We start from the raw sequence: 15,000 nt of genomic DNA, 5'->3' as shown, positions 1-15,000 counted from the left end.
ATTGTTTAACTGACTTACTGTACCTGTTGGTAAAGGTTCGAATGCATCTGCAAATGACAAAATTCTAAGTGGTTTAAACTGCATTCGCTAATGAAGATACACATGCACATGCATACAAATAATCTTAATATGTGAACACATGCACACATAAACAACAGAAATGAGATATGTCCATCCAAAACACGTACATGCACACCCACGAACGCATACACGGTGTCCAGTGAAGAGTGACTGTCAATTGTTATTTGTTGCTTATTGTCCAGCCAACCGCACAGGGCCATATCAGAACTGTCAAACCATACAAATGCTCAACCGCGCACATACACACACAAAAAAACATAAGATAAACCTACAAAACACAGTTCATGACACCATTATCCTAACCATTTAGCTCCTTATGGCAAATAAGAGCAGGCCATGCTGAGGACGCTAGCCATTCCGCTTAATTTATCATCCCCAGATTACAAAAAAATCGTAAAAAAGGAGAGAAAAAAAAACAATACCTCAAAGCCAAACAAAAAACACATAAAAAGGCCATATGGGCAAATAACACTGCAGAATGGACAGCTAGTGCCCATCCCAGTGTTTACATCCCACTACCTAATCGCCAGAGCAATACAGCACAGATAGTACATCACAGACTGCAGAAAAGAGAAAAAAAAAAAGTGTCAGGGCTTGCTTGAAACAAAAAGGGGGAACTGACTGGGAAGACAGAAAAAGGAGACTTCTTCTTCTTCTTCTTCTCCGTTCGTGGGCTGCAACTCCCACGTTCACTCGTATGCACACGAGTGGGCTTTTACGTGTATGACCGTTTTTACCCCGCCATGTAGGCAGAAAAAGGAGACAACAGTGTAGGAAGAAAAAAGGGCAGAAACAAAGCGATCGAAAAGAGAAAGTTTGTAGCAAAGGATTTCCAGAAGGCGGGGATGCTATTTATTCTGAAAGACCCCGGCATCCCCAGGGAGGAGGGGAGAGGGGGTTGGGGGGGAGGCGTCACTGCAATGCAATAAAATTGTATACACAAAAAGTATATATGCAATATACTTTACACCATGTTGCATTTAGTGTCATTTGTTCCCGTTGGATTTGAAATGAATTATCACATTCACACAGGCTGTCTGTTATGGCTCCTGAGCATTTCAAGCTGCCTTAAAACTGATATACATAGTATACCACAACCACGCGCGCATGTGCACACGTGCGTGCACGCACACACATATGCTCACACACACACACACACACACACACACAAATTAATGAAGTCAAGTCACACAGACACACACAGACACACAGACACACACACAGACACACACACACACACACACACACACACACACACACACACACATACAGAGAGAGAGAGAGGCAAACACACATACACACACAGAGGCAAACACACACATTATAGTCACAGAAAAATACATACGCCCGCCCACATTGACGTCCATATACATACGTCTGTACTTAAAAGCACTAAAACTAACGAAAAATGAATAAGGACCAATATGTAGATCCTATGCGATCATTGTGTTTCAGAAACTGCCTGACTTACACGGAGAAACCAAGAGATATGTCCACTGTAATTAATATTTTGATGGGGCAGTCTGCAAACCTTTGTGTCTTCTTTCGAATAAAAAAAAAATGTTTTCTGTTTTTTCTTTTCTTTTCTTTTCTTTTATTTCAGAGAGGAAAAACAAAGGCCGTGCGTTTCAACAAGGTGATAAATTGCAGTTGCTATGGCAACCGTTGCCAGGGCATCTGTTACCAAGGAAAGATAGCACCATCACGCGCGCCGTTTTCAATGACTAACAGAAGGGATTATTTTGCCCTGAACACAGTAATCGTGTGTGTGTGTGTGTGTGTGTGTGTGTGTGTGTGTGTGTGTGTGTGTGTGTGTGTGTGTGTGTGTGTGTGTGTTTATTCCTTTACCCGATCATAGTTCATAAATAAAAACCTTCACCCCAAGTGAACTGACATGCCCAGGATTCCAGATTGGATCCGAAACGTGCATGTACAAAACTTAGGCCACGTGTCATTCTCGTGGAATACAAGCTAGCCTGTATATCACTGACATAGTTGGACAAAGAGATCGATTCAAGCACGCTCCTCATCATACCATCCCTGCCCTAAATTTGCAAACAAACACACATCTAGATACACACACAAACACGCGCGCGCGCGCGCACGCACATACGCACACACACACACACACACACACACACACACACACACACACACACGCGCACGCATAGGGTACACGTACGCATGTACACAAAGTACGTACGCACGCACGCACGCATACCAGCACCAGGTCAGTACATTTACGCATAATTATAATCAATCACTCTAACAGAAAGGCACAACACATATGCACGCGCTACACACACACACACACACACACACACACACACACACACACACACACACACACACACACACACACACACGTGCACGTTCGCACGCGGAATGAGCAGAAGAGGTGAAAATGCCATTATAGATATGTCCTGTGACACGGCACACGACAAAAGTTTAAGTTCACAAAAACGATTGTCATTATCTTCTTTGGGGGGGAAAAAAAAACACTGATTGGTCCCTCTGTGAAGGCTGAAACGGTTTGAACTTAGGCACCAGAGTCTACTGCACATTTACAAGAAAACACGCGTTGAGAGAGAGAGAGAGAGAGAGAGAGAGAGAGAGAGTGTGTGTGTGTGTGTGTGCGTGTGTGTGTGTGTGTGTGTGTGTGTGTGTGTGTGTGTGTGTGTGTGTGTGTGTGTTTCACACAAAGAAATTTCTATTTGGAGATAATGAAGTATTCTGTATTCTGTGTTCTGTGCTCTCTCTCTCTCTCTCTCTCTCTCTCTCTCTGTGTGTGTGTGTGTGTGTGTGTGTGTGTGTGTGTGTGTGTGTGTGTGTGTGTGTTCAACCGCTGTGAGGAGTTTCACACATGTACGATATTAATACCAATGAGAAACGATGTGTTAGATATTCACTCAGCTCCATAATAAATAAACAAAAATTACTTTATTCGATTTTTTTTACATAGTAACTGACAGAAAAAAGAAAAGAAAAAGGAGATGCTGCTTTGGCGATACGCTCTCCTAGGGGAGAGCATCCCAAACCGAACATACACAGAAATCTGTTGTGACAAAAATAGATAAATAACTAGATAAATACAATATGATACGATATGATAAATCAAAGGGGTGCTTAGTTTTTCCTCCAAACATAGCACGTATCTGATAGTGGAGTGATGGCCTAGAGGTAACGCGTCCGCCTAGGAAGCCAGAGAATCTGAGCGCGCTGGTTCGAATTACGGCTCAGCCGCCGATATTTTCTCCCCCTCCACTAGACCTTGAGTGGTGGTCTGGACGCTAGTCATTCGGATGAGACGATAAACCGACATCCCGTGTGCAGCATGCACTTTGCGCACGTAAAAGAACCCACGGCAACAAATAGGTTGTTCCTGGCAAAATTTTGTAGAAAAATCCACTTCGATAGGAAAAACAAATAAAACTGCGGAAAAAAAATACAAAAAAATGGGTCGCGCTGTAGTACTGCGACGCGCTCTCCCTGGGGAGAGCAACCCGAATTTCACACAGAGAAATCTGTTGTGATAAAAAGAAATACAAATACAAATAGCCGCCAAAGCAATGCGATGGACATTTCGTTCTTTTGGGGACTGATTGCTTCCGTTGAGTACCAAAGAAAGTCACCAAGAAAACCGGAAAACAAAAAATACATGGGCAACAAATTTTGCAACACTTGGGAACTGCTGTATCTTCGTGTATCGGGGCAGTCAGCATGACAAGGGATCACAGTCCTCATCTGTCTCCGAAGGATGACACAGCCATCACTTTCTTGGTATGGCAGCAATCAAACATTGGATCCACCAGAAGTTGGTTTTCTTCTTCTTTTGTTCACGTTTATCAGACTCCTCCCCCCCCACCCACCCCCACCCCCCACCCCCACATCAAGTCCTTCGCCATTGTCTGTGTTTTCGTCTTTTTTGTCTTTTTCTCTTTTTTTTCATGCCTTATTTCAACCTGGCTTCGAGGTAGAGCTCAAGACTAACGAGAACACTGGAAGAGACTCTTACAATAAACGAATTATTTCTTTCCGACGTTTTTTTTTTTTTTTTTTTAGTTGTACACAAGCTGTGTTTGAGCATAATTATAATCACTTGTAGTCACCATTATGTCGCGTCGCACAGTATTGCATTAATGTTCAATGTCGAAGCACAGCACTGTAAATCACAAGAACGGATAACATCAGCCGAGTCAAAACTCCACAACACTGATTTCTTTTATTCGTTTGTTAGTTTTTTGTTTCTCCACACAGTCCAGAGTGCATACCGGTATGTTGCCAGAAACAGTCATTAAAGCATCCATTTCCTCGCAAAATGCCTTGGGTTTTTTATTATTATTATTATTTTTTACGTTAATAGATGAGTTATGTCTACAGTCTCGTTACCATGTATATATCATTATTATTTTCATGACCATTATGATGATTATGATGATGATTATCATCAATAATATGAATATGGTGATTATCATCAGATGTCAACGTTGTGGTGGTGGTGTCGGATCGTGGGGGGCGCAGCTGGGACTGGGGGTGGGGGTGGGGAGGGGGTTGTGTGAGACATCGACAGCGTGCGTACAGTTCCTTAACCTCGTGACGGAACGTCTTGCTGAAGAAGGTGAAGATGGCCACATCCACTGCGTACGACGTCAGGGCGATGATCTCCAGCACCAAGAGGGGCAGAGAATTCACGCGCATGTTGTGCAGCCTCCCTGCCAGGCGCACATTGGTTTCAGCTTCCGCCGCGGCGAAGTCGTGGTAGGAGTGCACCACGGCGTAGGTGATCTCGCAGATGGCCAGGTAGCAGGTGAGGATGGTGACGGAGCAGTTGAGTCTGTGCCGGTCGGGGACCATGTGCACGCTGTACGCCTCGCTGTGCTTGCGCGCCCGCCGGATCCGGCAGTGCAGCAGGATGTTGCAAACCAGCACCACCACCAGCGGCACCATGAACAGCACCAACAGCACCACGGCGCCGTAGGCCAGCACGATGTCCAGGGTGGTGCGTCGAAGCCGGCACTGGCCGCCGTCCATGTCCCACATGTAGGCCTCGCCGCTGCTGCACAGCAACGCCAAGACGAACAGCGCGGGGATCAGTCTCTTTGTGCGCCCGTACGACAGAGCCAGGCGCGGGCGGAACAGCTCCCAGTATCTGGAGGGAGGGGAAAAAAACAGCAACAATAAAACAGCAACAGAATAATCTCGCCGCCCGTACGACAGAGCCAGGCGCGGGCGGAACAGCTCCCAGTATCTGGAGGGAGGGGAAAAAAACAGCAACAATAAAACAGCAACAGAATAATCTCGACGCCCGTACGACAGAGCCAGGCGCGGGCGGAACAGCTCCCAGTATCTGGAGGGAGGGGAAAAAAACAGCAACAATAAAACAGCAACAGAATAATCTCGCCGCCCGTACGACAGAGCCAGGTACGGGTGAAACAGGTCCACGTATCTAGAGGGAGGGGAAAAAACAACAACAACAATAAAACAACAACAGAATAATTTAGATTTTAGATTCGTTTCGTCTGGGAGGGTCAGTTACAAAAACAGACAACAAACAGCAGAATAATCTTGACTTAAGATTCGTTTCATCTGGGAGGGTCAGTTAAAAACAACACCACCACCAACAACAACAAAACAACAACAAATTAATCTTGACTTAGATTCGTTTCATCTGGGAGGGTCAGTTAAAACAAACAAACAAACAAACAAACAACGACAACAAAACAACGACAGAATAATCTTGACTTACATTCGTTTCATTTGGGAGGGTCAGTTAAAACAACACCAACAGAAATAATCTTGACTTTAGATTCGTTTCATTTGGAAGGATCAGTTAGAAACAACAACAACATCAACAACAAAATATCAACAGAATAATCTTGACTTAGATTCGCTTCATCTGGGAGGGTCAGTTAAAAACAACAGCGACAAAATAACAACATAATAATCTTGACTTAGTTTCCTTTCATCTGGGAGGGTTTAGCAGAATAGCAGCGACATTTGGGGGTAAGTAATGTGTGTTCACAAATGTCTCTCTGTATTTTTTCGAATTACTCTGACGAAAATGATATTTCCTTGAGGCTCAGTAGAACACACGAAAGTCTGCATTCTTTCGAATTACTCTGTTGAAAACGATATTTCCTGCAGGCTCAGTGGAACAGAAGAGGAAAAAGGATAAGTATGTGGAAATGTCTCTCTGTATTCTTTTGAATCACTGTCAAAAATGGTATTTCTGGGAAGCTCAGTAGAATTAGAAGTGGAATTGGGGGGTAAATAATGAGAGTACACGAAAGTCTCTATGAATTCTTTTAATTACTCTGTCGAACATGTTCTTGACTAAGGTTCGTTTTATCTAGGAGGCTCAGTAGAACAGAGGTGGCATAAACGGGTACGTGTGTCTGTGCACACACAAGAAACTCTCTGTCTCTGTCTGAATCTATTCTGTTTCGATTAACCCTTTGAAGATAATGCTTGTCAGTAAAGGGGTGTCCCCTTGCTTGAAGTGAGACTGCAGTGGAAGGTCTGGTTGACATTCACCATTTTTTGACGTGGATTTCCTCAATGTGAGATTGCACTGATTACTTTCGTCGCTCAGTGAGATCAATTACACCACTAAAAAGAACACAGGACGGTGTAAACACGTTTCAAGTACAGGCCACACTGATATCGCTTCATCAAGGTTCAGTGGTTACAGAGACAACAGAAGGAGGAAAAGCTTCAAGGCGGCCAGGAAAAATGAATTAAACATGCACAGGTTTGACAGTGAAATTGTCACTCATTCTGAGGTGAAGGGTTTGAACGTGAAGCGAACAGTCACACACACACACACACACACACACACACACACACACACACACACACACACACACACACACAGATGATTTTTTTGTAAAGTTATTTCTGACGAGGTTCTTATGGTCGAACTTTCACAGGCATTAGTTCATAGCCCTATTTCTACATTCCTTTAATGCACTTCAGAATTGTGTTAATGGTTTCTGATTATTATCATTATTATTATTGAATTGTTACTGTTAAATGTAATTGAATGTTAGTTATGCATTTTACGGTAGTTTTCTAGTCTACCTTTTTTCTGTTTTCCTCTTCCCTCCCCCCCCTCCTCCCCCCATGCCCCCCCCCCCCTTTTTTTTTTAACGTCTAATATCACTGATAGTGAAAAAACGCTAAACTAAAGAACGAACACACACACACAGATACAGAGACAGAGAGACATATACGGGTGATTCATTCAAGTATAGACCATTGCCCTTCATGAAGGAGTGCAAGCACAAGATCATGTACAAATGAGAGAGAGTGAGACAGAGACAGAAACAGACAGACAGACAGAGACACCGAGAAAGAGAGAGAGAAAGAAAGAGAGAGAGAGAGAGAAAGGCAGAGAGACAGATAGAGAGACACAGAGAGAGAACGACGCTGAGGTACGTGGAATACGCTTACATGCTTCATTTCATGCAACCCTCAGGGCAAAGAGAAAAACGAATAAAGTACTCACAAAAACGAACACAGACAAACACAACACCCACTTTCCACTCACGCACATACACATACGAACACAACACCCCACCCCCACACACACATAACAACCCCCCATCCCACCAAACCGGACCCAACCCAGCCCAGCCCAACCCACCCCACACTGAGCAAGCAAAACAAAATTTAAAAAAAACAACAACAAAAAACAAACAAACAAACAAACAAAAACCCAGACGGACCCCCCCCCCCCCCACACACACACACACACAAACACAAAACAAGAAAAAAAAACCTCACCTCTGCAAGGACAGCGCCAGCACCAGAAAGATCTCGAAGACCTCCACGGCCAGGAAGAGCACGTGCACCACCGGGCACACCACGGGCACGTGCACCGTGTGGAAGGTCTCCAGCGGGTGCATGGCCAGCACCAGGCTGTCGGAGATGCAGAAGGTGATGAAGTAGAGGACAGGGGTGAAGCGGAGGTCCGCCTTCACCCACACTACCAGGGAGAAGAGGTTGCCGGCAAAACCCACGGCATAGATCACCTATAAGGTAGCCAAGGGAAAGGGATGTATATGTGGGGTGGGGGTGGGGGGGGGGGGTAGGGGGGGGGGGGAAGGGGGGTAGGGTGTGGGGGAGAGGGTGGGGGTGGAAGGAGATAAACGGTAAGAGTTGTTGTTGAATGGAGAGAAAGAGAGGGGTGATGGAGAAGCTGAAGGTACATGTGTGTGTGTGTGTGTGTGTGTGTGTGTGTGTAACAGCAATGCTACATACACATACAACACGTGCATATCAAACTACAATGACTGGGGAAAACAGCGTGTGAAGAAACCTTTGCTAATAATATATGCAGGAGTGTTGAATAAATACATACAAAAAAATACGTGTACAAGATCAAATTTAAATACATACAAAAAATACGTGTACAAGATCAAATTTAAATACATACAAAAAAAATACGTGTACAAGATCAAATTTAAATACATACAAAAAATACGTGTACAAAATCAAATTTAACACCTTAATCAACCAGGCCATTCGCACATCACAAGGGGGAGCACAAATGCTTTGTTACAGTGTTTTCATCTTCATTTTTATTTACCTCGGATTGCTATGGGACGTGAGAGTGGGTGGGGGGGGGGGACAAAAGGGAGACAGACAGACGGAGGGACAGTAAACTCAAACGTTTAATTAATATTCCCTGTGACCCCGGTTCACTTGGTAATAAAGACATATTCTGTTCTATTCTATTCTATTCTATTCTATTCTAAGATGTACCAAATAACCTCCTTCATGGGAAATGATTCACAAAATTCAGCACAAATTGACAGGATCTTGGGAAACATTACAATTAAAAACAAAATATAAATCCTTTTATTCTGCAGTGGTAAAACTGGATGCTACATGATATGAGAATACCAATTTAGGACGGACTGATCCATGAACAAGGTATAATAAATTTATTTCATCTGTCAACACTGTCACTAAAATATATCATTGTCCTAAAACCATAATTTTGTAATTCACCACTGTCTCTTTGACTGGTTTGACAATGCAGTGGTTAATCTATCGACCAAGTTTTCATCAAGTGACCTTTAGTTTGCACAGCTGTCCGATCTGATCGTGTGACGGGTCAAGGTTAAAGGTCCCATAGCCTTCTAGGCAATCGGAACAGTGAATTCGTATCCACTGTGTCTGGGGCTCGGGTTCCTTCCATAACTGGCATTTAACCCTTTCACCGCCAAGCTCGCATTTATGCACAGGCGTGGTAGAGGACCCATGTCACTGAAAGGTGACCATTCATTGATCTGTTATCCATGAACCTACTGCTCTTAATGTTCGGTGGTAGGATAGGCCATATTTTGTATACATCGGGGGGAGGGGGTGGGAGAATCCCCAGCTATTCTTAGCCACTGTCTTTTCTGTGTTTATACCACAAGGGAATTTTGTACTCTAAATTGACTGGCTGTGAAAGGGTTAAACCTAAATCATATTTTATATTTCTTCTCTTCTCTTCTTTTTCGTTCGTGGGCTGCAACTCCCACGTTCACTCGCATGTACACGAGTGGGCTTTTACGTGTAAGACCGGGTTTTTTTGTTTGTTTTTTACCCCGCCATGCAGGCAGCCATACTCCGTTTTCAGGTGTTTTCATATTTCATTTCCTTGCGAATTCACAAATACCGAGCATGCATTGTTTCCAGCTGCAGGTGAGAAACCGAGCGACACCTTTGCATATACCCAGGAAAAATGAAGAAGCGATCTAGTTGGTATTGCTTGTTGTTGTTTTTTTAGAAGCTCACACAATGGAAGTGGGATACAAGTATGTGCACACAAAAATCTCTCCTCTCTGTCATCAGTGTAAACTGGAGAAAGGTGTGAAATCAGCAAGATGTCTTTCGTCAGTTCCTCTTGACGGCATGACCCCTAAGCCCATTTGTCTCTGCTTCAGATGCACGCCAGTCTGCGTGGAGTTTGCGACCTGTCGATACTCAATGGAATCTTACCCGAGGCAGCCAAATGAAAATGAAACTACCACTCCTTTCCAAAGAAGCGTAAACTCCGATAATATGTCTGTCTGTCTCGCTCTCTCTCTCTCTCCCTTTATGTGAATGCCGCTTATAAGATGAAACGCATTTTCTGTCGTTGTGTACAGCAACCGATGATTTAAGACAGAAATATTTTGCAAAAGAAAACGTGGAGAAACTTAAAGTACATCCTATAGCGTTTTGTGTGATGTTCAACATTCAAACAGCCTAGCAAAATGTATTTACCATAGCTTAAGACTGCGAAGGTAGACTCAGGGAAAATGATCTTACGTACTAAGGTTTCATTTCGAAAACCAATTCTTAGCATGCATAAACGCCATTCGATTTATGTTGCCACTGTTTCATTGATTCGTTGATGGAACTGTATGTGAATCGATTGTGAAGACAGTTAAACTGACAAACGGTATTTGGATATTCTCTCTCTCTCAGATACCTAAACAAATCCAAAATACAATATACATCTCACAGGTTACTACGACACAAATACAAACAACAAAAACAATGCTCGGTTTGCATGGGCAAAGGCCAAGCTCGGAATTGTTTGCATCCTGGCAGCATGACATTTATGTGAGCCAAGTTCGAACGCAACTTTGCGTGAGTGTAGACACTCGCATTCCCCTCTGGATCGGATCCAATAATGAACAAACAAAGTAACAACGCCCAAACAATTTAGTATATAAAAAAATATATTAAAAAAAACCTCCACTCAAGTCAATGATACTTCGTGACATGACCATCACCTTACGTGTTATCAGAAACACAGAAAGACAGACACACGTCCAGAAACTGCGTGATGGTGTCGTGCCAGTGTTGGCGCAGAACATGTTTATCAACGACGTAAATTTAAGAATCTCTGGCTTCCCCTCAGGTCACTCTGCACAGCCATGAATACATCCACTTATTTCCATACTCTTTTCTGCTGTCAAGAAGCAAGACGAATTGCAGACTGACTTTTATTTCAAGATAGTGCACACTCATGACAGTATCTGTGAATTTACGCGGTCGAACAAAAATCATGAAAAAAATACATCATCTGAAGTCAACGCGTAATGCCAAAAAGTATATTAATCTGTTCGTGAAATACAAGCAAGAACGAAGTTCCACCCTATTTTGGACATAAATGTCTAAAAGTACGCTTGAAATCTGAATAGTTCATTCTATTATTATTATTATTAGTTGCTTTTTTGTTGTTGTTTTTTACAGTCACTACCCTGTTTCTTTATCCAATAAACGTCCAAAGCACAAAACAGCACGTCTGTCTTGCTAATGTTTATCGATATGCTACCATGTTTCCGTGATATTAATGAACATTTCAAACTGCATTGTATGTTCGGTTACTAACGGTGAAGGTCGGGTCATGTCAAGCAGTTTTGAAATAGACAGTTATTTAATTCACAACGAGATGATCTGATTTGCTTGGTCGCAAGACTGATGCGCATAATATGTATTACGCACGTGAGCGATAGAGGCAAATTACACTCCGCTCAGGTATCGTCGACTTCATCTGGTTATCTGCCTTTGTGTTATACCAAAACAATCAGGGAATTTTTCCCTCTAGCGTAGAATGAACGACCAGGGTGTGTTGGGTTGAAGTCAGGTTAACGAGATACAGCACGCATGTCATCCCATCCTACAATGGACAATTGGCCGGACTTGGTGTCAGTGCGTGACTGTGGTGTGTGCTCGCGCGCGCGCGTGCGTGCGTGTCTGTGTGTGTGTTTGTGAGCGAGTGAATGCGTGTGTGTGTGTGTGTGTGTGTGTGTGTGTGAGCGCGCGCGCGTGTGTGTCAGAACGGTCAGGTCAAGAAAACAGCATTAGCACCTGTGTTTATTTTTCAGAACTGTATTACTGACTTAAACGCACCACTGGGAAGTATAATAGCTCTGGCCTGTACATGTGACTTTTGCTGAAAAGTATATTATTATTTCGGTCTCACCATGGATTATTTGAATGGTTTCGACGCATTCTGCGCAGTTTAAACATCTACCGGAAATGGTCGAACTTTTTAGCCTTCATATTCATTCAAGGTTACGATAGTACGAAGTTGAAGAGTTCCTTTTTTTTTTTTTTTTTTTTTTTTTTTACTCACTTGTGTAAACAAAGTGAGACTATGTTTTAACCCGGTGTTCGGTTGTCTGTGTGTGTGTGTGTGTGTGTGTGTGTCCGTGGTAAACTTTAACATTGCCATTTTCTCTGCAAATACTTTGTCAGTTGACACCAAATTAGGCATAGAAATAGGAAAAATTCAGTTCTTTCCAGTCATCTTGTTTAAAACAATATTGCATCTCTGGGATGGGCACAAAAAAATATAAAAAAGAAGCCAAATTATATGCAAACTGCATTTACTGTTATATTTATATTTTTTTTATTCTCTAAACTTGGCACTTTGATCTGATATTCTGACACAACAACAAGAGCAGTCATTATTTTCATTTTTTGTTCAAACAGGAATAGTAAAAAAGGGAAATTAATCTGTAATTAATGCTAGGGGACTTAATCTGCTTTAAACTGATCTTTCTCATCTTAAACATTACATTTTGAAATTATACTCAATACATAAAAAGCTTGTGTGTTTTACTCTCAGTGTACATGGCTTTCACTATGTTCATTCGCCCAAGTGGTCTTTTTCGGAAAATACTAAAATCAATACGACGAGTGGATTTTATAGATCTATTGGCTGAGCCCTGAAGGTCATGGGCAAAAATCAATTGCGTACACATATTTATACACATTCAAAGCACGTGCTCATATTCTTCGCGAACGCGAACGACGCCATTTTATTTCAAGTTGTTGACCTGCCTGTTCAATCCTATATTCAATCGACAATACACGATAACATGTGATGGAAAGTTGGAGAAGGAGACCGTTAAATATTTATTCAGAAAAAGATTTGAGAATGCTTTATCACTTACTGGATTATGCCCCAAACTGCCATAAAAATATCCACAGAATCAGTCGGAATTCACAGTTAAAAATAATAAACCATGTGAGTTAATACCCTTGAATTGATGAAACGTAAAAATTTCCAGACTTGACTTTTCTCAGAATGAATCCTTTTCACTTCATAAGACGTTTAAAAGTACTTGTACTTAGCTCTACCTGTTATTAGTTTAACAAAATACTCAATTTTCATATCAACTTTAAAACTATAAAACTAGAATGAACATAAAACAGAAATTGAATCGACCGTGTCAACCGGGTGTAACTAACTGAAACTTGTACATCTATCTAGATCCAGAGAAAATGGCTAAATGTTGCAGTGTGATTGCGGCGATAGCCACGTCTTCTTTACCGCGGACTTAAAAAGAATTTTTAATTGCCCTTAAAGATTTTTTGAATGCCAAAGATACACCAGAATAATATGATTTAAACAGCGTTCTCACCGCGAATACCGCAATCGATTTATCGCCCTTTAAAAAAGCATCGTGTTTAAATATTATATTTTTGAACGTCAGTTAAGGAGCCACGATAGTGTAATGGGTAAGACAGTTTCTTCTCTACCGAACACGTGGAGTTCAAATCTGCCGTTAGGACTTTTTTATTTCTTTTTCTTTTAACCCGAAGCTTTATAATAACAAATACAGAACACATTTTAACGATTAGATTTTTTTTTTAAGTGTATCACAAGTGAGTCTTGAAGGCCTTGCCTCTCTTGTTCTTTTCTTTTTCCAACAGCACCCAAGTGCGCAATATGTAACAGCGAGTCAAAGCATCCAAGAATACCTTGGCCCACCTGCACTCATGTGTGTGTCGCAGTATATCAAGTACATTTAGCCAGTCAATCAATCAAATGATCAATTCAAAATTTACAGACGGTTCGAGACAATCGATTTGGACATACAGGTGGGAGGAGGCGCTAAGAGATAAGTTGGTATAAAAAGAATTGCACCCCCCCCCCCAACCCCCCACCCCACCCCGAAAAAAAACACAACCCTAACACAATAACATTTATTGGTTCGATCATCTCTCTGTCTCTCTCTCTGTCTCTCAACTCTTCAATGAAATACCCTCTTCCTGTCTTTAGGGTATTCTGCTCTCTCTCTCTCTCTCTCTCACACACACACACACACACACACACACACACACACACACACACACTCACACACACACACACAAGCTGAATTATCCCCCTTGGCAGTGGAGCTGTAAAAAGCTATTTGCCAATGATAAAAAAAAAATCTCTCTCTCTCTTTCTATATATGTATATATATATATATATATATATAGAGAGAGAGAGAGAGAGAGAGAGAGAGAGAGATACATCTGTGTCTGTCTGTCTGTCTCTCCTTCCCCGTGAATGAGGTGGATGGGACTGTCACACGTTCATAATGACACGAGGAGCGTTATTATCCTGCATTCTTTCACCACTTATCTGTTCAATACAATACCATTTGCCAAACCGGTGTGGGATCTCTTTTTCATGTTGCATCATAAACAGATTACTGGAAGGAATGAAGATAATGACAGAAGAGAGAGAGAGAGAGAGAGAGAGAGAGAGAGAGAGAGAGAGAGAGAGAGAGAGAGAGAGAGAAGGCAGACTACCCTAAAGACAGAATGTAGAGAAGGATATTTCTGTGAGGATTTTCTAGAGTATATATGTGTGTGTGTGTGTGTGCGCGCGCGCGCGCGCGCGCACCAAAGGAATGAATGTTCAGAGAGAGAGAGAGGAGGGGGGGGGGGACAGACAGACCAACAAAGAGAAAGACATATGTAATGACAGGCGCTGACACAAGTGAATTTTTGTTTTGTTTTGTTCTTTTAGATTGGTCCGTTTGTTTGTTTGTGGCAGATAGAGATGAGCAGACAGACAGACACACAGACAGACAAAAACAAGGCAAGACAAAAAACAGAGAGAGGGAAACGAAACAAAAATATATTTTAAGA

The 15,000-nt window shown here is 42.3% G+C and overlaps 1 protein-coding gene across 1 annotated transcript in view; it reads right to left on the bottom strand.

Moving 5' to 3' along the window:
• Positions 1-2,929: 2,929 nt before the first annotated feature.
• Positions 2,930-15,000, bottom strand: part of LOC143300551 (P2Y purinoceptor 2-like) — a 12,833-nt gene continuing 762 nt past the window's right edge. The window contains exons 2-3 of the mRNA XM_076614302.1: positions 7,867-8,114; positions 2,930-5,230 (exon numbers count right to left, since the gene is read on the bottom strand). Of these exons, the coding sequence (XP_076470417.1) occupies positions 4,456-5,230; positions 7,867-8,114 (1,023 nt within the window). The 3' untranslated portion in view covers positions 2,930-4,455. The remainder of the gene's footprint in view (positions 5,231-7,866; positions 8,115-15,000) is intronic.

Source organism: Babylonia areolata, chromosome 26 (genome assembly GCF_041734735.1).
Source record: "Babylonia areolata isolate BAREFJ2019XMU chromosome 26, ASM4173473v1, whole genome shotgun sequence".
Taxonomy (NCBI): Eukaryota; Metazoa; Mollusca; class Gastropoda; order Neogastropoda; family Buccinidae; genus Babylonia; species Babylonia areolata.
Note: the sequence above shows the minus strand (reverse complement) of the source record. Positions and strands in the feature narration are given on the sequence as shown.